The sequence below is a fragment of the Chiloscyllium plagiosum genome, unplaced genomic scaffold (assembly GCF_037043375.1).
Source record: "Chiloscyllium plagiosum isolate Xiang-an unplaced genomic scaffold, Cpla_swu_hap1 HiC_scaffold_2, whole genome shotgun sequence".
NCBI lineage: Eukaryota > Metazoa > Chordata > Chondrichthyes > Orectolobiformes > Hemiscylliidae > Chiloscyllium > Chiloscyllium plagiosum.
This window is the reverse complement of record NW_028270140.1, coordinates 55,574,613-55,602,317: the sequence shown is the minus strand read 5'-3', so window position 1 is coordinate 55,602,317 and position 27,705 is coordinate 55,574,613. Positions and strand designations below refer to the sequence as shown.

The window sequence follows — 27,705 nt, the reverse complement described above, 5'->3', positions numbered from 1 at the left end:
AAGAAAGCCCCATTTGCATCTCTCTCAAGCTTATTTTAACTGTACATTCACTGGTCTATGCTAAAATTTGTTTTAATTTTTCTTTGCACTGTTCGACTATCTGGACATTGGCAAAAGGAATATATTTGAATAGTGCCATTTGATGGTGCATCTGCCACTTGGTTATTAAGATATTTATATAATACATTCAGCACTCTGAGCAAGGGACACTTTACTATCCCAGCAGATGACTTGTATGTAATTTTTACCTTCTAAAAGACACCATTTTGTAGCAACACATGCTTTCTTCATTATTTTTTCAAATGATGGCCAGCCAGCAATTCCCAAGTCTTGACAAGTGAATATCAGAACTGTGTGAGGTAGAAAAGTAACAGCAAGTAAGGGGAGGCAAAGATAGTCAAAGAGTTAGGCTTTTTTCAAGGAAGCTTCTGAAAGACGCTTTCAGGTAAGACAGGGCTTGGTGATTGAATGAAAGTATTACACAGCCAACAGAAAACATATTGTTACCTGAATTTGAAACATTACACTTGCATTTTAATTGCTGCAATTGAAAAACAATGCTTTTGCCTTTATACCTGCTGTGCAAAAGAAATGTGCTACTATTTTGTGATACTGTATTCCTGTGCTTCTTTTCACAGCCCAACAGTAGTGGTCAAGTAGTGGGCAAAGTGCCTGGTCATTTTACTTCAGTACTGGCTCCCTCACCTCATCATGGCATGTCCAGACCAGTGACACTTGCCATGTCTTCAGACACTAAACCCATCACTACATCAAGCGAAGGTGAGGCAACATCATCTTCATCATCCAGTAAGTACCGTTAAAATAGATGCAGTGTTATCCCTGTAATTATATCACTCCCTCGCCACTTCATGATGAAAGAGCAAAGTTCACACTCCTGAGGTAAACCGAATAATATTCGTAAAACTATTTCTTTGAATTAAATACATTTTGTTGTACATATTTTCTTTTGGTTTGTGTGGCTGTCTCAATTATTTTCCTTATTAAAACCAAACCTAACTCGTAGCAAACACTGTAAAAGAGGCAAGAGTTTACAAGTCAATTTGATCATAATGACTAATTACTATGAACCAAAGATGGATTTCAAAAAGGGCTACTTATTTGACTATTAACTTTTCGACCCTTTCTAAACACTAGACAATGTTGGATAAATTATACTTAAACTCTTGATTTTACAGTTTTAATAAATTATTGCAGCAAATTTGAATTATGACAGCTGCAAACAACAATTTAAACTGTATTTTGAGTTTTGATTGATCACAGCAAATTTCAAGACATCGCTCTCAGACATTGTTAATGATGAAAATCAGATGTGTTGGAACGTGCTGGGTTTGGCCATCTCTTTCCCAAGAGCTGTGTTAAACTGCCATGGTATGTTTTGTATCTCTTTCCCTGGGTGAAGTTAACAAAGGCTCACTAATGTGTTTCGTGGGAGACTGTCAGCAATGAAATAGGAGAACAATGTCTTCTTTACAGAAAACCTCTAGACAGCTGCGACTTATGTACTAATTGATTTGCTGTGCCTTTGCAGCTTCTCAGCTGTTCAGACCCGTGTCTGGTCACATGTAAACTACAGGTAGTTGCTCTGTGCCCAAGAATTAACGGTGAGCGTTGTTTTTGTTGTTTTTAAAGCTCTGCACTTTGGCTGTAAGCTTCCATTAGGCAATTCTACTGTGTGTTGAGATTAGTACCATGAATGTGTATAAGAGGTTTTCTGATTTAAATTCAGTAAAAACATACATTTCTTGCAAGACAGGAGCTTGTAATTTCTGCAAATTTCTTTCCTTTCTGAAGGGAGATTGTATTAAAGTAGGAATGACTGCTGCAGCAAATTTACCCAGTGACTATCTAAGGAGTGCAGATGAGTAAAAGCACAGATCAATCCCATCTGAGTTCAGAAAACAACAAATGCTGGAGATCACAATGGGTCTACATAACTGTAGAGTCAAAACATGAGCTTGCTCTCTCTCCATGGATGCTGCCTGGCCCACTATGATCTCCAGCATTTGTTGTTTTCAGTACAGAGTCCAGCATCTGCAGTAATTTGCTCCCATCTGAGTTCAATTAATTGTTCATACAGTGGTGGATTGGAGGCTTTCCAATTGGCCTCAGAGTTCTTGGATGGGGAGATAAGTATTAACCATGACATCTCCTCATCAATGCTATGCAATGACAACTGCAGTAAGTGTGGATGCGGGTGAAGACAAGGAACTCGCTGTGATGCTCCCTATAGTTGAAAAGTCTGCCAACGTTTCACTGTCAACATTTCATCATTAGCTACTTAGAGCTATCAAATCATACAGCACTTGACAAAGGTCCTGTGGATATGTGGACAATGCTTGAGGAAGGAAGCAAGGTGTCAGAAAAATAAGAGACAACGTATAAACATAAGAAGTAGTAGCAGGAATGGACAATTCTGCCCTTTGAGCCTTCAGATCACTACTAATTTGAAATAAAATAAAGTTTTAGGTGACTTTTGCAGACTTCAATGAAAAAATGAACTTTCATTTACCAAATACATTGCAAAGTTTAATTTCACTTTAACTGCAACATTTATTTCAAGTGCATAACCTCATCTGAAAGCAAATATTTAAACTCATAATCCCACTTCAAAGAAACTGTAACCACTTGACAAATTTGCATTCATTGGTAAAAGCTAATTATGGCAGGTGTATTTAAAAACTGCTTTAAAGTTCATACAATCCTTTGATAACGTTTGTTAATATGACCCTTTTTTTTCATCTGTATGTGGGGTCACACTACCACCCCTTAAAATTTGATCAAGATGTAGAAGTGTTGATAAGTTCAGTTAAAATTAGAAAGCTAGATGAGATTCAGAAATAAAAATTAAACAAGGAGGACATACATGAAAGAAAGTGACCCACATGGCTACCTTATTATTCAGTCATTATGTGTTTGAATAGAGCAAACGTTTTTTTTCCAAAATTGGTGCAATATATTCCAAGTTAAAAGTGTTTGTTTAAAAGTTGCATTTGATTCCTTCATTGCTCACTAAACTAATGTATTGATTCCCAATCCTCTCAACCTTAAAAAATAAAATCACAGCTGTCGGTTTTGTTTAGTAAGTTGGTTTTCCTGAAAGAAGATATGCTCCTTATTTCACGTTGAAGACGCTTCTGCAGTGATTAGTGGGAACAACAACAGGCAATGACTTTGACCTTTTGGAGGTTGAATTGCACTGTGATCTAACAACTAAAAGTGTTGTGCGGATTGAAATTTGGAAATGCAATCTGACAATGACAAAAGCATTTAAAAAATCCACTGAAATGTAGGGCATCAGGTCAGTCCTATAGATTAAGCCATGTCACATTGTAATGGAACACAATTCACTTTATTAAACTAATGGGTATGATGTTCATGTGACACTCTGCTGAATATAAAATTTTTTGGCAGGTCCTAATGCATTAAGGAAAATGAGTTAATGTCTCCAGCAAGATAGCAGATGTGGAAAAGAATCTTACTAGTAAAAGAAAGACTTCTTGAGCTAGTGCTTGTATTGCCAGGAACAATATCCAGACTATTGTACCTTCAGGGTTGCAATAAGCTTGCTCAGCACTGATTCAATTGACTCAATTGCTAAATAATATGTTCTGCCCCCTTACCTGAAGGTTTGCCATGTGTAAATTTTTGAATTAAAATGTAATGGAAGGCTTGGATTTTATAGTGATACAAATATTCAATATTGTTTGAATCTCATTGCTGTCTTTGTTTTTGATCAGCTTACACGGGTTCAGGTACACCCCCGACCAACCGCCAATTTGTTGGACTCAGCTCCAGGGACCCAGCCTTCCTCCACCAGCAGCAGGTGGGCAGCATTCTTATTATTCTTTGGCTCACTGGTAGAATGTTCTGGATTCATTGCATTAGCACAGTCTTGATGGTCCAATCCTTCATACTTCAGAAAAGCGACTAACAGTGAAATCAGACAGCAAAGTTCATGCAACTCCTGTTTCATACTTAGAAAAAGCAATGTGAATTCATGTGAATGCCAATCTAGCTTCCATTGTCTCACTGAGGTTAAATAACAGTTCACAATTGCATGATTGACCACAGTGTTGAATGGTTTTACAATGTGCTGTGCGATGTGGGAGCCTAAGTGGTGGTGACACATGCATATTAAATATTGCATTTAGTAAATGATCTTAAAAGTGCAAATGCTTTCAAAATGAAGGTTCACAATAGCCAGCTTTCCCTTTGACCTTAAAAGATGAGGCGATGCTGTTTTCCATAACTGTCTCACTTTTTGTCTTCAGTTAGGCTTGGCAGCAAATTAAATTTTGTTTGCGCTTCTGAGGGGAGTTGAAATCTGTGTGAAAAGTAAGACTTTTCCATGAGAGATTACAACATTGACCTTTCTCCATGAGCTTATCAGTTTTCTTTCATTGAAGTGAGGATGATCTCAGTTATCCTTCCAAGTGTGATTTAAAAGCAAACTTGACTGTTCACACGTGTGAATTATCAACTCAACAGCCAACAGCTGCACAGAATTTTCCCATTAGTTTTATAGTTTATGCCAAGATCTCAACAATGATTCCCATCTGTACAGTAAACAAATGTGTCATCAGTTACAGTGAGCAAATTAGAGGAGAAAGGGGCTGTATGGTATTAAACGTGCTTTGACTGAGAGTGGGAGAGACGGCTGGGTGTCGCTCTGGTCACTATTTTGAAAACAGGAATCAAAATTAAGGATGGATGCAAGTCACAGAGCTATCATACAGGCATTTTTTTTAATGATGACTTTAGATTTTTTTTTGTCAATCCAAAGCATTAACCTTTAAATAAGACCCACTTAATTTGATCAAAACATATACCGCGGTTGTAATTACTGATTATAAACCAATCTGAATGGAGACCAGGAATTCATGACTTTGTTGAATCAACATCCCTGTCACCTGTTTTCAGTTTTTCAGTGATTACGTCACACTCAACAATCAATTAAATTTACCTTCATATCATATTATTGTGGAGCTTTGGTACTGATCGGTAAAAACTATATGAGGAGTACACTATTCAACAAAATATTATACCATTGAAAATATTTTAATAGGAGACTAAAATGTCAAAGCTTCTTGAACTGTGGTCGAACTAGAATATCAGACCTAATAGGCACTACTGTGGTAGATTGTGGAAATACTCTATGGGTGATGACTTATGTTGTCATGAAAACATATGGATATGTCCATGATCACTTAACCAATGTCTCTTTGCCAGAAAAATGCACCGAGTACCCATTATTATACTTCTTCCCAACTGCAAAAACCACAAAGCAATAATTAGTGGTTTTGTTTCTCTATCCTTCTCTGTTATATCTATTTACAGTTACTGTCTGCATATTCCCTTCCTAATTCTTTGGAATTAAGTTTCCATTTGAACAGTTAGACTTTCAAAATAAAACTGTCATGCTTATCTAGCACTTTTCCTGTGGTTGAATTTTTAATCAGGGCTTGGGAACCAGAAATAAGGAAGAGTCCTGGGGCCCAATCCTCATAATATGCTTCAGGAATGCTCAATACAATCTTTGAAATCCATGAAAGACCAGGGAGAGGACTCACCATTCTGTCAGTCATGCTAGGCAGACTCCCAACATCACAGAGCAAGAAAAAAAGCCCTCCAGCACTCAGTATCCAAAGTTCCATGACTGAGCTTGGAGGCCAAAGTCATTTTTGTACTTTTTACCCCAATATCCACAAACCACCCTCTCCATCAACCCTCCATTCCCTGTTTACCATTCCCCTCACCTCTGAAACCTCCCAGTTATCCTTGCATCCTTCCCCTCCTTGCACCACCTCTCTCTCAACCTCCCCTTCGCTCTTCCTCACCAACCAGTCCCTTTTCCATCTCAATCTTATCATGTTACAGTGGATATCTGCATTGCTGGCTAGAGATGTGTGATGACCTATAGCTGCAGTCTGCTTATTTAAAAATATGGACCATGTCAAACCAAAAGCAAATGAGAAACGAATTGGCATTTTAATAAAAGGTGATGGCTGATATTAATATTGCTAGAAATATGAGGTCAATTGACGTTGAAGCAGATCTGCAGACAGTCATATCTCAACGTTAGTTTGTATAAAGGGATTGATTTTCTCGTACTATCTTATATCTGTCTCCCAGGGTAAATTTTGCCAGGGGGCATTTAGTCAGATGAGAGAGTGGATACTGGGGGTTAGGGAGCACACAGACCCCAGACAGACTTCTCACTCTATTACCAATTGAGGCTGTTAACAAGCAAATTAATGCCTAAATGGGGGCTCAATATCCCTCAGCTGGTATTAGCTTGGATGCAGATGAGGGCTTGCCATGCCAAAGGCATAACAGGCAATTCTTGACATGTTTGTTTGAGAGACAAAAGGGACCCCTCATTCAAAAACACTGGTCAGGGAATGTCGCATTTGGAAGTGGGGAGAATTTTGTGACCTGCACGTCACACAAGTGGTAGCCTCCACCTTGGGGTCTTTGAATGGCCAGCAGCACTCAGGAGACAGGTCTAGTCTCCCACACCCCTTCACCGCTACCAATGTCCTTGATTCCAGGAAAATGCCACCTCTGGTTTATTGAGTGTGTAAGAGAAACAAGATGCAGCGAGCCTCCTCCTAAAAAGGCTCCCATAGGGTGTCTGACAAGCTCTCCAACTCCAGGGTAATGACAAAGATGCCACTGTGGCAGCAATCTATGATTATTGAGTACATGATACTCAAAGGGAGGTAATGGTACTGAAAGCCTCAATTCAAGACTGTTCCTCCCTCACTCTACCCCTGCAAACATCTTTCAAACATCTCCCTCATTCATTACATTACCTTTTCTCTTGAATTCTACCTGTGCAAGAGCCACCCTCATTTATTCACATTGGAATTCTGGTAAACCCACTGGTAAAGAACACAGTTTGTAGCAATGCACTTTTGTTCACCAATGTCAACAAATATGCTCTAGTGGAAAAGTTAGCAAATTTGTTTTGATCATGTTCAGACCATGCTTATCTTATGGAATGTATTGCATGGTAAGCAGTAATGCCAGTAAATTAACAATGCCTTGAAACCTACTGATTCTGAAGAAGTTAATTCTAACACTGGAATATGCACATAAACACCAAAACACAAAGGAACTTTGTAATTGACAACTTTGTTATCAGAGATTTCATCTTGTTTTGAATGAAATAGTGTTCCAAAGCTGCAGCAGAATACAGAGCTATAGAAGCAAGATCTTAAACCCTCACAAGTTAGGGCTGTACTGAGAGCTATTCTCATGAACGTTTAATATCTATACTAAGCAACTTGTAACCAAGGAAAACAGAAACATTAAAATAGATTTCTGCACCTTCTTCTCTCCAGTACTCTGCCCACCTCACCCCAACCTCTAGCAAGAATGCACAACCTCACCCAACCTCGAGCAAAAATAAACAAATATCTTCAAATTGATCACTTTAATCTTTCAAACTCAAATTTTAATGAACATTCGATGGTTTAAAGAGACCTTTTAATAATTTGCACCTCATCCAGAGACAATTCAATATTCTTTTTGTTGGTTATTATTAATGCAACTCATGTATCCAGTCATAATGAAGTGTAATGTGACAATATACTGTAACTCCCTTCCATATTGTGGAACACTTTCAAACAGGCAAATCTATTAGTTCAGTGACCCATACACAAAATTTCTGTGTTTAAAATGAACCAGATTATTATGAGAAAGTAGGATGCTTTAATCGTCTTTTTCAAATTGTCCAAAGTAGATGGACTAGAAGTATATGAAAGGTACTAACAGCAGGTAGCATTTGAAAATTCATTCAAATTTAAGTGATTAGAAAATCTTAAGTGGAAGACTTTTAACATCTTTACCTTCCTGCATCTACTCAAAAGAGCATGCAGAATGCAAAATTGAATTATCAAGCCATTTTATTAATTTTAAAGATTATTTTTGTGCATATAATCTGCAGTGATATAGTTGAGCTTTAGGGTAAATAAATAGAAACAAAATGGATGCTGACACTTGTACTGTAGGTGACGCTCAAGGGGTTAATCTTTGAGAATATTGATGTGGTTATGATTTACGAGAAAGTTTTATTGCTTATATGGTTCAGAATGTTAGATACTTATTGCTTTTGTACTTATGTAGCAAAAAAATTAATTGAATGAAAATAGAAAGTCAGAGTCAATGTAGATCTAAGGATTCATCATTTCATATTGGCCAAGAGAATTTTTTTAAAAAACTGATGGGAAGAATGAACTGCGTTAGAACACTTTTAACTCTCCATATTTTAAAAGGTGGTGACCCTTAAAATATACAATGAAGGGCATGTAATCTTTTCTGTTTGTTGTGGCTGCCTGGATTGTGATCCATAGTTCTGTGTTATGATATCATGCCATAATAACTTTCTCTTTTGACATTGTTCAGTGTCTTGAGTGCCAAAGAAACCTGGAATTTTTCTATGGATGAGTTGTGGACAGTTAAAGCAAAGCAAGGCCTTAGTCAGAAAGCTATCTCCTTACTGTCTTTAATAGTTATTTAATTTCAATAAAAGTGCATTAAATGGTTTGTAATGAGCAGAATTTAAGATTTCATGCATCATTTAGTTTTAGTAACAAAGCTATGTTGCTCTGAAATGCTTAACTGACTGGAGGATAGATATATTTGCTAATTTTGTGAGTTTGTAATCTTTGATTTTAAACATACTGTGCACTACCATGCTACAAAATTCAATGGTAATGTTTTACAAAGTATAATATGGCTGAAAGTGTTAATTGGACAAATATAGTTTAGAGAGACTATGCACTTCCTGCCATATTCCACTCAATATTTGATACAAAATAAAACCTTTTTAGATTGCTAAATAAATGTATGCGTGTTTTTGTAGGATCATCCTATTAACTTTGTGTCACCATATGAACTCATTTAGAGCTTTTGTATAGTTATATTCGTCTCTGCAAAGTTCCTAGATAAATCTGATACTTTCTTATCAAAATAATGTAAACTTGTAGCAGAATGCATGGACAAAGGGAGGCCATGGCTTATAGTTTTCTCACTGCTTGGAGTTCTTTCATCTGCCTGTATGAAGGGAATCTGAATCTTGGCATATACTCATAGTCATGATCTCAGTCTGGTATCAATGACTTGATGCTTAATCAAGCAGCATGAGGTAGTTGGTGGCAGCTTGTTGCACTGGCTATGTATAACTAATTAGAACATACAAAATGGTCTGCTGCACTCATCGAAACAGCAACAAGCGAAATCAGTACACTGCTTGCTCTGTCTGTGTATGTAGTTAATTGGGCAGTCAGGTTAATGAGCAATTGTGCATTTATAATGATTAGAAATGAATAACAGCCACACATTAAAAATCACAATATGAAAGGCAAATTGCATTTCCAGCACAAGACAGTATTTTTACAGAGAAGTTACAATGCAATGACTTTAAGCTGGAATTCACATTTTTAATGAAATATTCAATGAATGCAGATTTTAACAAGGCAAATTTCAATATTGGAAAGTGTAGGAAGTGTCAATGTCCATTATTCTTCTCACACTAGAAGGTACGGGAGTGATCCTGTCTAGTAAGAAAAGCCATTCCTTCCTCTTTTCCCTTGCTAGGAGTAAGTGAGGACTGCAGATGCTGGAGATCAGAGTCGAGAGTGTGGTGCTGAAAAAGCACAGCAGGTCAGGCAGCATCCAAGGAGCAGGAGAATCGATGTTTCGGCCATAAGCCCTTCATCAGGAAGCCTGATGAAGGCTTATAGCCGAAATGTCGATCCTCCTGCTCCTCGGATGCTGCCTGACCTGCTGTGATTTTCCAGCACCAAACTCTCGACCCTTCCCCTTGTTGACTTTTACATTTAACTTTCTATAAAAGCTTTCAAACCTACTAACTTTCCTCAAAACAAAACACTGTAATGCATAACTTGCCTTATTTCTACTTGTTGCCTAATGTGTCTTGACTTTGACTAAGTTAATGAAAGCTCCGGCAAAAGTTGTTAGCTGAATTCCAGTCTAAGCACAACATATTTTGATGTAGGGAAGCCTGATTATGAAAAATAAAGCTGATTCCTGCAATACTCTGTTTAATCAAGTTCATTGAAATATGATTGTTTTGATTTTCCATTGCAACTCACTTTGCAAATAATAGTGTACTGCATCCAAAGCCTTTGTAAAGCCAAGGCGACTGTGGTAGAGCTTCCAGCAATGTTTGTTTTCAGAATTCACCTTGAATGAAGTAAAAAATTTCCCTATTCAGTACAATGCAGTAGGGACTGTTTAAGAGGGTAAAATGCATATTCAGCATTAGGAAACTACACACTCTTTATGCATGTGATGTTGTTTGACAGATAAATCGCTATTTTAGAAAAAAAAGGTATTTAAAAGTGAAATCTGACAGCCTAATGGCCCTTCTTGTTGATGAGAAAGACAGTTTGCAGATAGTTTAGCCTCCAAACTGAGATTGAGATGCAGTTGAAGACACACAGGTTAATGGGTTAAACCTATAGTTGAACAATTACAATATTTATGCTGTTGGAGTAGTGCGGTTCAATAATTGGTTGCATTTTTAGATGAGCACTGATCACTTGATATTGTTTAGAGATGTTTCTGGCAGGTTTATGAAATATCTATATGACTGATGACATCATTATAGCGGAGAGTACAATTGATTGTATAACTTGTCATTGTATAGATTAATTCTGTTTGTCTTCGAATAATCTCACAAAATTTGTACTGTCACAGACAGCATCAGTAGTGGCATAGGTATAGCACAGTAGATACATAGCAGAGTGTTAGTGATGTGATATATCAGATCTTGGTTGGCCATGACCAAGTGTTAGAATATAACTTGTTCATCACATTCTTCCATTTGCCATCAAAACCATTTATTGCCAAATTAACTGTCTTTCAGGTTCCATGTTTTTCATCCAAATAGAATTCATCAATTGTTTTCTTGACTCAACATAATTCTTTTATGTTGTTGAGTTGCCTTTGGTTTACTCAACTTTTTGTTTTGAAGCTTAGCTGCTGGTTGAGGTGTTGGACTTTCAGCTTTAATGATTTTTCAATCAATAGAAAACCACAATATTGTACCATAGGCTAGCACAGGCAGCTGCAGCAGTAAAAGGAAGTCTGCTGTAGACAGTCAGGATCGCACATCTTATTGTACCTCAGGTTATAAGTGATAACTTTATGTTAAAACAAATCCACTGCCAAGGATAAGGGTAAATGTATTGATATGAGAGGTGAGAAGTTGTTCATATGTTTCATCTGAAGGAAATAGAGAAAACAAACAAACAGTGAAGGGCTACTCAAATAAAAGCAAGAACTACAAATTCTGGTGATCATAATCAAAACAGAAGTTGCTGGTGAAACTCAACAGGTCTGACAACATCTGTGAGAAGAAAGCAGAGTCTGGCGAACCTTCATCAGAACAGAAAGTGCTTGCTTCTTGCTACACAAAACATGCTAGTGATCCAGCTGAAAATGTGTTGCTGGAAAAGCGCAGCAGGTCAGGTAGCATCCAAGGAGCAGGAGAATCGACGTTTCGGGCATGAGCCCTTCTTCAGGAATGCTAGTGATCCAGTCAAGAATCGGGAAAACCTTTCTTTCAAAGGTATAAAACCCCAGAGGAACACAATTTCAATGTCAGAGATTACCTAATTTCTAATAATATTGTTGCAGTTTGCTTCACACTTAGGAAAATATACAGAGAGTGATTGACAATTAGATTATTAAAAAGTGTCCAACTTTGGACGATGATACAAATTAACAGACATTCAAATTGATAACAATTAGGCATAATCATTAAAACTAGAATAAAAGTAATAAAAGGTGGCAAAATTTTGTTTTCCATATACAAGTAAATATAAAACATTTCAAAATGCAGCTTCCCTTAATTTGCAGAATTAAAAATGCATGGTTTACTGCCACCTACGTATTGCTATCCCTGGATCATATGATGTCAGGTTGAGTTAATTAAATTCTTAATTACATACAATAAGTTCATATGCAAAGTATTTCTGAGTATTCTAAGTAATGAACTGTCTCCCAGTCTATTCATTTTATGTATAATGTGCAGCACGCTATATGTTCTCCTTAATTTGATTGCACATTTACTTCCACGTGGTTGTAGCAAGAGGTGCTGACAATGGAAGTTGGTATTGAAGATTTTTATCATAAAGTTCAAAGACAAGCTTCGGCTTTACCTTTGTCTGGCTGTTAGCTAGGAACACTATTCAGAAGTTTGATTATGTTAGAAGAACTCTGGGGCACATTACACAGGATCATCTAAAGTACCTGTTTGTTCATGATACCAAGCTTGCTTCCATGCGCTTTAGCCAATTAAGATTTCCAAAAAGGTGCTAAATTTGGAGCAATTAGTCGATAGTGATTAGGTCAGTTTGAGATACATTGAGAAGGGGTAGCATATAAAATCTTCCATTTGCTGTCCTAAGCCTGTCATAGACTTATTAATGACTTACTTAGTTATCCAAGACTAAAATTAGTAAAACACTAAATAGAGTTAAGTGTATAAATTGCTCTCCTTGCATTGAAATTACTCTTGATTCAAGCATTTAAGAATAATAATTGAGGCATTTGTACAAAGGTTTTAAATCGAAAATTCATTTATTAAAATATTGTAGGAATTCATTTTTGAGTTAGATTGAAGGATTCTATTTTCTCTTGATTGTTAAATGTCCATGCACAAGTTGATCATCATCATTTTTGAGCATATCCATATGAACCACCTCCGTCTTGAGATCATTGATTCACAGTACCATAACCTCCTCTATTGCTATGGCAAAGTGGCAGGTCCCACATCCAACCTAGCTGGAAAGGGAATTGAACCCCATCCAGTTGCCACCATTCTAATCCACATCAGCTATCAGCACACAGGAGTCTTGAGTTGCTCTTGAAACATTGATTTTTTTCCATGCATGTTGTTCTCCATGTTGTACCCTGGAGCTATGGGTAGTGATAGGAGAAACTCCAATTTCTTCCACCAAATGGCTGACAGGGAATCTCTTCCCAACTGATTTAAGTGTGCATTGGAAGGATTTTCAGATTAATACTCAACCTGTTTGATTATTTTATGAACATACCTTCCTTGGCCATCAAGTCCTAGAGTGGGACTTGAATTTAGAGCTTCTAGCTCAGAAACAGGATACAACACACCATGCAATAGGATTGCAGCTGTATTAACAATCTTAGATTTACTCTACTTGCTTTCAAGGAAGAATCTCATTCTTAGATAAAAGTTTGCAATTCAATGAAATATTAAGACAAAAGCAAATATCCTTTGATATGCATATTTGATTTAATAGAAACTTTCTTCATAAACAAGTAGATGTTATTTCCATCAGTTTGTTTCTCTTTGTGATTCTGTTATATGCCAGGGCCATATTCTTATTTCATATTTCTTGGGAGGATATTTATTGTTTCAAATTTCACTGACCCTTGTACTCCACTGACTGCCCAGAAGGAAAAGTCAGTAATATTTGAAAATAAATGTGGTACTCATACTAGGGGTCCATTTAGAGGTATACAAAACAATTCAAACCTCTATGTCTCATTTACCAAATATTGCAGGCTTTTCATTTTGCGTGAGTGTTAGAATGATTGTCAAGAAAAAGAGTATAAAAAAAATCCTTGGAGAATCAAATTTTGGTTTTCTGTCCTCCATAAATCACTTGATCTCCATTTGGAGCCTCCCGTGCAGGGTAACTGAAACTGGAAAGACAATGGCAAGGGAAGACCAGTCTTCAGACTCATCACAGCTCATGATGCATTATCTATCATATCAGTGCTCCAGGCTCACCAAATATTCTTGTACAGTTGGACCTTAATCTGAGTCAACAGTTAAAGGAGGGAAAAGTGAAATACAAAACATAAATAAAAGTCTTACCATTAAAAACAGTACTCTCATCTAACACTTATGGTTTTATTATAACCAGATGCAACATTTTGCATGTGGAACTTTTAATTAAATTTCATTGAATTTTTGCTTTTGCCTTATCCTACTTAATGTAACTGTTTCACTTTTAGTATTTTTGGGAGACAGGGAATCATGAAGAAATATTTGGCTGAGTGTTTGCATAAGTAACCAGTTTTGTTTTTAGTGCTGGTTGGGAGAAGTACTTAGTTTTCTATTAAATTTTTTATTTTAAACATTCTGTTCTCTATTCTCAGGTTAGAACTGATTTGTAGCAGTTTGTAAAATTTTACAGATGCCTTCTTTTCCCTGAATGAAGGTGCAGAAAAAACTGAAAATGATGTTGTATGACTGTACAATGAGTGGGTGTTACACAATCAGTGTGAGAGAGAGACTTGCTTTAAAATGTACCATGATATTCTTATCGAAAGTATGAAACATGAACTATATATGAAATGAGAATGGACATTTTATGTGAATTTGATCAGGCTTTCTGGTATTATTAAATAATTTGAGTTTGAAAAGTACATTTTTTCTTCTCTTGTAAGAAGTGTCTTATACTTCTTGGCCAAAGTTGGTGTGAAATGAATCTGAACATTCATTAAAACATTGGAGAAGAGCCAAATAATTGTTGAAATATGAAAAACTTGCATCAAACATACCTGTAACCATAACTAAATTTCAGCAAAATCATGCTATTTGTTGAAGAAGCCAACCAAAGCTTGCATGGAAATAGACCATCACACTTTATTTAATAATATTACTGCATTATATTCATTATGTCTGTACTCATGACCAAACAAATTTTGATTATCATTTCTCATAACAGTGCATGCATATTTCTTAATTGTTAACTAAATGTTAAATTTAATCTCCTATTTGTATTACTTATTGTAAAGTACTTTAATTCCTAGAATAATAAGCATTTTGAATTTTTCCATATTTAAAGCAAGTATAATCACTGTCATTTTTAAAATTCATTTTATGATTTGCTTTTTTATGTTGCTCTGTCTCTCACACATCTCTCACACAATTCAAGTTCAACTGTTTACCGGGGGAGTTGCACACAGTATGCATATTCACTGTGTTTTATAAAAAGCTGCTACAAACAGATATGGAAGTTGAATCTGCCTCTTGGGGATCTTACTTGGTGTTACTGCTGCAGAAAAAGGCAAATATGGAAATGTTTGATTTGAAGACCAAAATCAGCATAGCTTTAGTGTCAATTCCTCATAACCACATAAACAATGGTATGATTTGCAGAAATGAATTGCCAGTGTTAGTGACACATTTTGTTCCTTTAAGGAAATAAAGTAAAACAGAAAGTGATTTTTCCCTTTGTTCACCTTTACACTGTCTGTCTGGAATGTTGAACCATTGAGTTAACTTTCTAATATTTCTGGATTAAAATCTGTGTTGCATCGTAATCAGACTAATGCCTTTCTTAATGGAAGTGAATTTTTGCATGTATTCTTCGAGTCTGGTACTGCCGATACCCAATCTCACTGATAGGTTTCAATTGACAGCTGAGGATTTGTGACTGGACCATGAATCAAAACGGCAGGCATTTATACCCCAGTGCCAGTGACGATACTTTGGGAATTGCTTGGCAAAGGTAATATTTTCAATATTTCTAAAATCTGAAACTGCATTATCTCTTCTGTTGTCCAGCCTCAAGTCTGTTTTAAACTATTCGGCGTAAATTTATTCGCTCAGTTTCTACCTCAGAATTTCCTAACACTTTGAGTGCACAGTGGATTTGGAAACGATGAATCCTTTGAATTTTCCCACATAGCTTGAGATAAAAAAATGGCTGCCATCCTCTTCAGAGAATTAAATGTAAAACATCTGTTCAGAATGCTCTGAAGAAGTCTGAAGTTATGTCAGAAGAAAGCTAGCATGGAAAAAAAACTCTTCTTAACATTTGGTGCTCATAATTCTGGTCATGTCATTTTTGATTTTTTTTCTTTTTAGGAAAAGCAATTTTTAGTTGTTAGATGGCTTTGCAGGAAGGGAGACATGATAGAAGTCTATAAAACTATGAGATGCATAGATAGGATTGACAGTCAGAATCTTTTCCCCAGAGTTGAAATGTCTAATAGTGGAGGCAATGCATTAATGGTGAGAGGGAGATAGTTCAAAGGAGATATGAGGGGCAAGTTTTTTACAGAGACCTGTTGGAATCTGGAATGCGCTGCAAGGGATGATGGTGGAGACAGATATGTTAGGGACATTTAAGGGACTTTGATAAACACATGAAAATGCAACGAATGGAGGGATATGGATGAAGAGTAGGCAGAAGGGATTAATTTAATTTGGCATCATATTTGGCACAACATTGTGGGCCGAAGGGTCTGTACCTATAATGCACAGTTCTGTGTTCCATATATGTTGATAAAAGTATTGCACCAGTGTGTGAAGCACATGTGACACATACATTCTCAGTGCTATCCTGAATCAGGGAAGACCCCAACTAACACACAGAGAAGCTAATCAAGCAGTGCATATTCAGGCACCTAATCAATAGCACGTGCAGTGGTCTCAGAGTATGCAATTTACTGAATTTGCCATAAGCAGTACATGACTCAGGTGATTCTACTTTGGCTAAATCCTGTGGAAAAACAGGGTAATAAGCCTTTAGAGGTTACGTATAACTTTAAGAAAATGTTGTTTCCAGGTAAACACTGACTAACTGTGCGGTCAACACAGATAAGCAAATGAATGTATTTCAAAATGTACAGGTACTCATGAAAGAGCATGAATAATAAAATACTTAATGTAACTCTCAGAAGCCAAAATTAGATTCTAATTGGCGTAAAATTTAATGATGTGGAAAATGGACAGATGCAGGCCAACAAAGAGGGATATTGCAGTCTTAAAAATTACAATTTCAATTTAGTTTTAAAACAAATTACTAGTATTTGTTAAGTCTGTGCAAAGTTAGAAATCTCAGTCAGTTAAAATAATCTCCTAGAGTGCTTTTACTCAAAGTACAGATGAAGGGTCTGTTCATGGTTAAAAAAATGCTCATGCAGAAAATTCAGAAAAATCTTTATTAATAAATACTTATGCATTCACAAAATAATATGTAATAGTTCACAGTTGCAAACTTAGCATTTTAAAAATATAAGATTACATGCAATTGATTATGTATTGACTGTATTAGTTCTATGATGCTATTTATAAAGCCTCTTGGTTGGCTCTCAGGCAATTTATGTTTATTTTGCCCATTGAGTTTATGTGTGTATTCTGTGTTATATAGAGATGGTCATGTATAGGTATTATAAAACTTCAAACACAGTACTTTGAGGCCTGTTACCACTGGTTAAAGGTGCGTTTTATGTTTGCTTGTGAATACTATTTCCATTTTGTTTGACTTGTGCATTCCAGTTTGGTTCATTGCAATGAGACAATGTTGTTTAAAGTGAATATGTGATCAGTGAGATTTGAATGCTCTCGTCCAAACTTAAATTTATTTCAGCTTGTGAATCACATTACCCTTCACAGATGATAATGCACTCTGACTGCACTCCTCATCAGTACCCCTGTCAATCCATTTGCTATTTTGCAGGAAGTTTGAGCCCTCTGCTCAGTTTTGTTCATTTCCATATTTCTAACTTACCAGTAAGTTGAAACTTATACATATTGGGTAATGTATAGATCTATATAGAGTAATAGGAAATTCAATACAGTATTTTAAAGGTTAATCCTTTGCATGTACCATCAATACTGTTATTTATTTTCCTCTTGGAAAAAAAATAAATGTTTCTGTTTGACTATCCTGGCAAATGTACTAGGTCAGCACTTCCTGCCATAAGTTTATGTTACTGCAGTAACTTACATTAAACTTACAGTGAAGCAGCTGTTTCATGCTGCACTCTGGGGGTGGATATTTAACTCAATAATTGTATGTGAAACACTTAAAAGATTGCTTTTGTGCTCTTGAATCAGTCTTTGACAAAATATAAATTGAATGCCACTTTGGTGTTTTTTTTTACTTTTCATAAAATTCAGAATTGTAGAAGATTTTTTTCACTTGCTATAAAAGTGCAACAAAATAGATTATAAACTTTGTGTGCAAGGAAAATTGGCTGACATGGTTTAAATTTGTAGCCATGTAACTTCAGCGTAATTGGGAGAAAGAAAAGCTACACAATCCATTAGATCTTCATATGAGTTTAATGTAATTTCTTGACTGCTCCTCTAAGGAACTTAGATGCAAGGCACCCAGTCTTATACATGAGAGGAAGGGAGTCAACAATCCATTAAGAAGCCATTAAATAATCTAATTTAGACCGTAATCCATACATTAACAATACCTCATACTTGAGGTGAGCTTCTGAGAAAGGTTTATATTTAAATAGATGAGGAACTGATGCATGAGAAGATTATTTGTCTCTCTCTAATGATGGTCACGTCGCAAGCTGTCTGGTAACCAAGGGAAACCAGACATGATGTAATTCCAGATTGAACTTGAACTACAGGGACTTAAAAAGGGGTAACAATAGACCATAGCAATCAATAAAGTCTAATTTCCACACGATTATGTTTGGTGCTTCAAGTTAACCTTTATGGAAATGGTGGACGTGAACGGTACAGTGCAAAAAGATGATCCATAGACATGTGCTAAAGCAAAGAAACAACTTTGCATTGACAAGTTCCAGCAAATCCCAAGATTCGAGATGGATTAGAAACTTTGCGCTCTGCAGTAAGCCGTTTCACTGCTCTGTGGGCTCTTTGTTCCCCGAGGTAGGACAAACCTAATCTTTAGTTTCCTGTCAGATGGCTTTGGCAGAGGCTGTGTGGGGGAGAGGAAAGGAGGAGCACACAACATAATTCAAAATACAACACTGACACTGCCCAGCACAGTGTGAAATCTGTTACTAAAGTTTTTATTTTGCTGGCAGATTTTGCCTATGCTGGTTGAGTGTAAAAGATGGGAAATGGTTCAAAAAAGAAAGTATAAGTTTAAGAAATCTAACAGTGCAGCAGTTAAAGATTTGGATTTCACTGTATATAAATTATAGATTCCAGTCACTAGGTTGGCCAACATTCAAAACCAACAATTTTAGTCTTATGACAGTTGAATTAAAGCGACCTTTCTCAACGTAAATGGAGATTTTCAATCTGAACTCCTTCACATGCATTCCCCTCTGAAATAAAGATGGAAGGGGAGAAGTTAAAATTGATAAGGAGTATGCCTAACAAAGCAAATGATAACAAATTCACAAAACATTGTTTTATAGCTTCTTAAAGCATTCTTCACTCTCCTTGTAAACTTATTTACATGATTATTAATGAATAATTATCTTTAAATCTGGGAGCCAATGGAGAGGAAATGTTTATGTTCAGTTATCTTCAAAATTGACATTGATATTGAGATGGTAGATTACCCAGGGCAACAAAACTTATCAAAGCATTCAACATCCTTGATAATCTATAACAAAATGCATGCTTTTATGCTTTATGACAGCATTTCAGATGTATAAACAGAGGAGACTTTGCTATGGGTTATATAATTTGACAGTGATGTCTTACATTATAATCGCTTCTGTATTGTGTTTAATTCATGGAATCTGAGTGATACTGAAAAAGCCAGCATTTTATTTCTCTATCTCTAATTACCTTTCAGAAGGTGATAGTGAGCTGCTTTCTTGAACCCCTTCCAGTCAATAAAATAATTTTTCCTTGGCTCAGTGGAGCAATCACATGCTGAAAATAACTTTAAAGCTGAGGATGTAAAGCATTAAGGTAAACAATGTAAGAATTTGGAATAAAACAGAAAATGCTGGAAACACTCAGTATGTCAGACAGTGACTTTTAAGTCTGTCAGAAGGAGAGAATATCAATCATGGCTTTTGGCCAGGAACCATTTACTCTACTTTCAGAAAGATCTTGCAGGGAGCATATAAAATAGTGGAAGGGCCATTTGATGCACTCCTACAACCAGGCCATTTATCCATTATGTCACCCCCCCATCCACTGAATATAGTTAAATAATTTACCTAATTGAAGGGCCTTTTGTCAGCTATATTCGCTGACTATTGGCATTTTGAGCAGGACATCACCTACTGGATGCAGAGATATCTAACTGCAAGGAAGCGACCTCCTGGCAAATTCCAAGAACAACCATGGTCTATAGACACTCCATTACTCAAGAAGAGTGCCTCCAGTGGTAATGGCTGCCTCCACAGTTACGCCTCTGACTGCTCAGGCTGCCCACACCCAGTGCAGTCGTATGATACTCTCTGCTATCATCTCAGGGATAAAGTCCCTTCTCATTGCCCTGGTAGCTTCTGAACTAGCCAGTTGTATCAATGGTATTGCCAGTCCTACAGAGACAAACTTGCTCAAGTATGGCATTCAACGTTGGGTTCCAATCTTGGGAAAATCCCAACCAATGGACTGTTGCGACCACCACTTGAGCACCTTGGACCCCTGGCTGCCAATCACAATTACAAAATGCAGGGTATTGATATTGGATTAGTAATCCAATATCCCTGCCTGTCCTTTGTATAATGGAAGGTGGGTGGGTGATAAAACTCGAAGCACTCTGCACTTTTGAAATAACCAATTAATAAGTAATTGAACTTATTAAACACCTAACTGTACATAATTTTTGGAAGTGTTTTACAGAAGGTAGAAGGTGGGACAAAGTGACAACATTCGAACTTTTTTTTTATATGACTTTATGTTTGAACCTTCCTTCAGAATGAGAGAGATTGAGAGACCAGGAGTTCTTTAAGGCTATGACCGACATCCTGTTCATGACCTAACCCCTCTCCCACCTGGCCCAGAGCCTCCAGGTCTCTCCTCACTTAGCAATGCTATTTGGCCAGTTATCTGTTTGATACATCTGATTTGCCAAGCTCAAATTCTAGGGACAGAACAAGTGGGCCATCACTTTCTATTCCTCCTCCCTCATCTTGTTAGGACTTGTAAACCCAATAAGGTTGGACATAGACATCAGTCCTATTTCAATTTAATGCTTAAAAGAGTCATGACTTGGAGACAAGACAATAAGAAATAGGAGAAGAGTAGGCCATTCATCATATTGAGTCTCCTCCACAATTCAATGAGATCATGACTGATATGATAATCCTCAATTCCACTTTCATGCCTATCCACATTATTACTAGATTCTCTTACTGATTGATAAACAGTCTTCTACAATAACAAATTCCACAGAATCGCTAAGAATTGTTACCTCCTTGAAGGACAAAATCTCCTCATTTCTGTTTTAAATGTGCTCTCCTGTCCTAGACTCCAGCACAAGAGGAAAAAAAACTTTCTGCAACTAGTCTGTCAAGTTCCTTAACAATCTTTAATAAAAACAAGATGAATTCCACCTTTGTATTTCAAAGGAAGGCATGACATGATGCTGATCGCATTGACTAGTAAATTGGAGGCACATGTTAAAGTTCTGGGGACACAGGTTCAAATCCCACTATGGCAGATGGGGAAATATAAATTCAATGAAAATCTAAAATTAAAAGCTAGTCTGATATTGACAATGTAACTGTTGTCAATTACTATAAAGACTATCTGGTCACTACTATTTGTTAGGAAAGGAAATGTGTCATCTTGCTTATATGTGACTCCAGACCAACAGCAACTCAACTACCCTCTTGATGGCCCTCGTGAGCCATTAAGTTTGAAGGCTGTTAAGGAGGAGCAATAAACAATGGCCTTGCTAGCGATGCCCACATCTTGTGAATTAATAATTTTTAAAATCATCAGTTTGATTGACTTTTCCTGCTGGGCCCCAAAAGGATGAACACACCCCAAAAGGGGTGTGAGGTTGTACATTTATCTTTTCATTACAGACAATTCTGACGGTATAGAATCCAGATGTTGGGAGAGGAATTGAATGACTGAGAAGCTCAAAGCTCTCACTCGAGTGAAAATGAGATCATCACCTGGGAAACCCCACCATAAATGATTTGGGTAACATTCAAATTCGAAGAGAACAAGTTACTTCAGGTAATTATACTCACATTCCTTCTTCTTTCACAGAAGTAAAGCAGTGACTTTAGTAGGTCACATTATGAGTTCTATACTAACAATGCATGGAGAAACTTAACGCCAATTGTGCGCATTGTCTGATGTGCCCTCTTGTTCCTTTTGTTACAGATGCACTATACTCTCAGGAGCAACAAATTGGACCTTTCAATAGCAAGGTTGTAGCACAGCATCTAGATCATCAACACTTGAATCATGCACAAGCTCAGACACACGGGGCTGGAATTTCAAATAGCTATGAGTTGAGTCGTGGTGCCAATTGCAATTTCGAAAATGCTATCCTGAAACTACTTTTTGTCCTTCTGGATCAGCATACAACTTTCCCTTAGCCGACAGAGAGCGAGAGCAAAAAATCTGCTCATCACTAATTAGCAGATCATTTAGCTCCTTAAATGCTTGTTAAGGGGCCTGTCCAGTGCAAAATCGAATTTTTAAGCAATTTTGGCTAACCCAAACTATTTGGAGCACATTAATGCACAGCTGTCTGATTCTCTATAAGTCCAAATAAGGTTTATTTGGCTCTGAATTGAAACTGAATTTTTCATGGCTCTGTTTCCATGATGGACTTTCAGTTTCCTTTCTGGCCATTTTCATTTCTGTTGATGCTTTTGGCCCTGTAAGGAATGTCCTGCTCTGTTCAGCACATGGCTACTACCTGTATTTGGTGCTAGCTCAAGGCAGGCAGCTCCCACTTCCTAGAGATGCTCAACTGCCATGAATTGGGTGCCACATTGGCCAGCTGAACAATTAAACTTAAAAATGGGATCACAAAAGTGATGCGGCTAAGGCATAGGATCACAATGACCCATGATTCATCAAGGTTTTCATCAGGACTTTGACCCCACTTTGAAATCTGGTCCATAAATTCTTCAGAGCTTGACTAATTCACAAGTGGAAGTACAAAGACAAGTCTTTCCTGGACAGCAGGCAACTGGCTTGAATGGAGAGGAACATCATCATAGTTTGAGCTGCTTGTACCACTGACTTCACAAGGTCAATTCTGAAATGGAAGATATTTCAGGAACACAAATGTGTATATTGCCAAATTGCTTCCATACCGAATGGTTGTGCTGAAATTTCACAGATACTTAGTTCTCAATTTCTGAGTATAGCTGATAAATGTATTTATTATGTCTTTCAAAAAAGCTGTATGCTGCTTTAACCAAACTTCATTAAGTAGTCATTATTAATGTGGTATAGACTGCAAGACAAGCAGGAGTCAATTTGCATGTTGCTTGTCTGGAGCTTGACACATAGGCAGAATTCCATGTAGGCTACTTATGTCAATATTTTTCAATATGGTTTGCTGTTGTGGAGAAGATCAATGGAACATGAAGGAACATAGAAACAGATTATGCCATTCAGCCTAATTTAATTCTACTTGCAACTGTGTTGCACAAATGGTCAATTTTTAAAAGTGGTTTGAATACATCCTTCAGTTGTAGTCAACCTTAGCTTGAGTTTTCATATGTGGATGAGGCATTTTATGTGTTGGAACCAATGTCTGAAATCATTTTCTCCATCCAGTGTTAAATACAGTTAATGCCTTTTTTTATTCAGTTGTTGGAAACATTTATAGAGTTTAAAACAGTTTGCAAAACAAAACATCATAATTGGAAAGCACGCATGATGTCCTGAACTTTTCTAGTCTTTTTCTTAGTCTTTTACTTCTCTTCAAGTTGCCTATAGAGATCTTCTGGTAGATTTTAGACATTAGCCTTACATTTAATCTTGGTAACCTGAGTATAACATCAAAAAATGTATATAAAATTATTGAAGGCAGTATCAGCCCCAATATTTTAAAAAAAGTGCCATGGGGAGCAAAAAAGAGAGAATTTTCTAATGTTTGAAAGATATTTGTTTGATATGACAATAGATATGTAACAGTACAGTTCTTCAAAGAACCACACAAATCTGTTGCCACCCAGCACTGTGGGCCATTTCACTGCCATGACCATCACCTTTTTATGAGAGAAGATCCTGTTGCCAAATATCTAACTAAGGTTCAAGCCCTAACAGATCCTGATGGGAACCAGTAGCTTTGGCTTGGACCTGGCATATTATCAAATTTCCATTGTACTCCTGCTAATTTATACTGAGAGTGGACCAACCTTCCTGCAAATTTTTATCATGGTTCATTCTAAATGGCAGATAGGGCACGATGTGTCTTTGGTCATTTTGTAATGCAGGTTTTAAGTGGTGAAAAAGCAGAAAACTCTGTTTCCTTTGGATTCACCTGTAATTTCCTTTTCATTTATCCTGTAGAATTAGTGAGCTGCTGTGTTGTTTTAAGCATCAAAAATGTTCTTAATCCACCTTTGAATTAGATAAAATGTGTGAATACAAATTGCATGGTTTTGCCCAGCCTCACTGCAAATGGAGATAGTTTATTGAAATTGACAAGTTAATTAATGTACTTCCAGGAGTGACAACTGTATTGGCAATGTATAGCAATGCATTTAACAATTAATCATTTTGTAACATGACTATTTGAAAATTTTGCTGCTTTTGAATTTATTAGCAGCATTATTATAATATGGAAGTAAAGGTAAAGTCAGCACAATCCCACAGGACCATAGGGCTGATGCCTCATTAGAGAGAGCTAACTGATGGTGATTTAACCAAAGAGTCACCACATATCAGGCAAGGGGAGAGGTTGAGAAGAAAAGTCCTTCATGGTAACCTCTGCCACTGAGGGAATTAAACCCATGCTGTTAGAGGCACTGCATTACAAACCAACTATCCAGCTGACTGAGCTACCCAACCCCCAAATAAACTGTGTTTGTATCCCTTGACACAGTGTAGTTAAAAAGAAATAACAAAATTTTAAGCTGGTTTCTGGGTTGAGGGAAAACACAAAAGCTAAAATCTGTCCAGTCCACCAGAGGTAGGAGAAGATGCAGGAAAGTAAATGAAAATCCCATTGGGTTACTCTGTATTGCAGTGTCAACTGCAAGTTTCCCTCAGGCAATTGCACCATGGAATTAGGCAGCCATCCATTCAGTGAATTCCCGAATCAATGACCATTATTGCAAGTGAACTGAAGATTGTCATTGTCAGATAGGTCCCCTCACCTGCATCAAGAGCTTAGCAATTGCTCATAAGTGGCATGCTGGTTTCAGTTTGGAAGACCTTCAGAGCCACCAGTCAAGGTTAGAGTGGTGCTGGAAATGCACAGCTGGTCAGGCATTACCCGAGGAGCAGGAAAATTGACATTTCGGGCAGGAGCCCTTCATCAGGAATCAGAGCCACCAGATTACCAAATATGGAAATGCAAGGCCTGAATGATAACAGTCATGATCACAGTCTTTCCAATGGAGGGATTCTGCTAGTCCTAACATCTTTGGGTTTTTTATTTTAAAAACTTTTATGACCATCTGAGAATGTCTCCATTTTAACGTGCCCTTATTCTCAGGCAGGACTACCTGCTCTCTTTCCTGCTTTCCACCTCCAAAGTCGTTCTGTGCTAGGCACTCCATCCTAACCCAATCTATTCATCAACACTACCTCCATGTATTTCACCAGCACCACTATCTCCTCCTCAAACTCAGCATCCCTTGTCTAAAACTTCAAGTCTGTGCTTCTTTCGTCTTTGTATCATCAGCTAATGGCAATAACTTGTTCAAATCTACTTAAACTTGTCATGAGATCACCATTCAATCCATTTTTCTCCAAGGAGAGCAATATTTTGAGAAACCACCTATCAAAGACCTCCAGATTCTTCCTAAAGTGCAGAGGCCAGCACTGAAATAAGTTAAAAAACTACAAGAACTGCGGATGCTGGAAATCTGAAACAAAAACAAAATTGCTGGAAAGTCTCAGCATGTCTGGTGACATCCATGGAGCGAAATCAGAGTCAACATTTTAGGTCCAGTGACCCTTCTTCAGAACAGTAAACAAACTCCTCTATTTGTGACCAAATCGGTTATTTCAAAAGAATGATTCAACTCCGCTATGGTTGTATCAATTCCACTGTTTATGAAACCCAAAATTCCAAATTGCTATGATCCTTGCTGATGGCAGTACTGAACAAGTCAGATTTCAGAATAAACCTGGTTTGATAGATTTAAATGTTGAGTTCTTTTTGTTCAGTCCGCTACCTTGGTGGTTGGTCACTGAAATATATTCGCATAAGGCCATAGAAGTTCTTTAACAACACAACATATTAGGCAGGAGCAAGGAAATAAACAAATGTTAGAAACATGTTAACACAAGCATTAAAGGCAAAAGATTTAATGTGTTTCCCAACTTCTGTCTGTTACAGAGACTCCAGCCCAAATAAATTATACTCTTAACCAGGCCAGGTGTTAGAATTGGAGATAGGTGAGCACTTTGGGGACAGTGACCACAATTCGGTGACTTTTACTCTAGTGATGGAGAGGGATAAGTGTGCACTGCAGGGCAAGAGTTATAGCTGGGGGTAGGGAAATTATGATGCGGTGAGGCACGACCTAGGATGCGTGGCTTGGAAAAGTAGGCTTCAAGGGAAGGGCGCAATTGATATGTGGAGCCTGTTCAAGGAGCAACTATTGAGTGTCCTTGATAAGTATGTACCTGTCAGGCAGGGAGGAAAGGGTCGTGTGAGGGAGCCGTGGTTTAATAAGGAATTGGAATCCCTTGTTAAATGGAAGAGGGCGGCCTATGTAAAGATGAGGCGTGAAGGTTCAATTGGGGCGATTGAGAGTTATAAGGTAGCCAGGAAGGATCTGAAGAGAGAGCTAAGAGCAGCAAGGAGGGTACATGAAAAGTCCTTTGTTGGTAGGATTAGGGAAACCCTAAGGCTTTCTATAGGTATGTCAGCAAGAAAAGAATGACTAGGGTAGGAATAGGTCCAGTCAAGGATAGTTGTGGGAAGTTGCGTGTGGAGGCTGAAGAGATTGGGGAGACACTGAATGAATACTTTTCATCAGTATTCACTCAGGAACAGGACATTGTTGCCGATGTGAATACTGAGTCACAATGAATTAGAATGGACGGCTTCGAGGTATGTAGGGAAGAGGTGTTGGAAATTCTGGAAAGGGCAAAAATAGATAGGTCCCCTGGGCCTGATGGCATTTATCCTAGGATTCTCTGGGAAGCAAGGGAGGAGATTGCAGAGCCATTGGCCTTGATTTTTATGTCCTCGTTGTCTACAGGAATAGTGCCAGTGGACTGGAGGCTAGCAAATGTGGTTCCCTTGTTCAAGAAGGAGAGTAGGGATAACCCAAGTAACTATAGGCCGGTGAGTCTCACTTCTGTTGTGGGCAAAGTCTTAAGAATTGAAAGGGATAGGACTTATGAACATCTGGATAGGAATAATGTGATCAAGGATAGTCAGCATGGTTTTGTGAAGGGCAGGTCATGCCTCACAAACCTTATTGAATTCTTTGAGAAGGTGATTAAGGAGGTAGACGAGGGTAAAGCGGTAGATGTGGTGTATATGGATTTTAGTAAGGCGTTTGATAAGGTTCCCCATGGTGGGCTACTGCAAAAAATACGGAGATATGGCATTGAGGGTGAGTTGGAGGTTTGGATTAGGAATTGGCTGGCTGGAAGAAGACAGAGGGTAGTAGTTGATGGTAAAGGTTCATCTTGGAGTGCAGTTACTAGCGGTGTTCTGCAAGGATCTGTTTTGGGACCATTGCTGTTTGTCATTTTTATAAATGACCTGGAGGAGGGGCGAGAAGGTTGGGTGAGCAAGTTTGCGGATGATACAAAAGTCGCTGGAGTTGTTGACAGTGAGGAAGGATGTGTCAGGTTAC

The 27,705-nt window shown here is 37.5% G+C and overlaps 1 protein-coding gene across 18 annotated transcripts in view; it reads left to right on the top strand.

Annotated features, from left to right (window-relative positions):
* The window catches only part of LOC122562011 (nuclear factor 1 B-type-like), a 637,597-nt gene that overhangs the window by 574,730 nt on the left and 35,162 nt on the right, over positions 1 to 27,705 (top strand). For 12 of the 18 annotated variants that reach the window (XM_043714404.2, XM_087996880.1, XM_087996882.1 and 9 more), the window contains 3 exons: positions 639 to 807; positions 3,759 to 3,844; positions 15,469 to 15,557. In XM_043714404.2, the coding sequence (XP_043570339.2) occupies positions 639 to 807; positions 3,759 to 3,844; positions 15,469 to 15,557 (344 nt within the window). The remainder of the gene's footprint in view (positions 1 to 638; positions 808 to 3,758; positions 3,845 to 15,468; positions 15,558 to 27,705) is intronic. The other 6 variants (XM_043714413.2, XM_087996879.1, XM_043714445.2 and 3 more) reach the window with 3 other exon arrangements.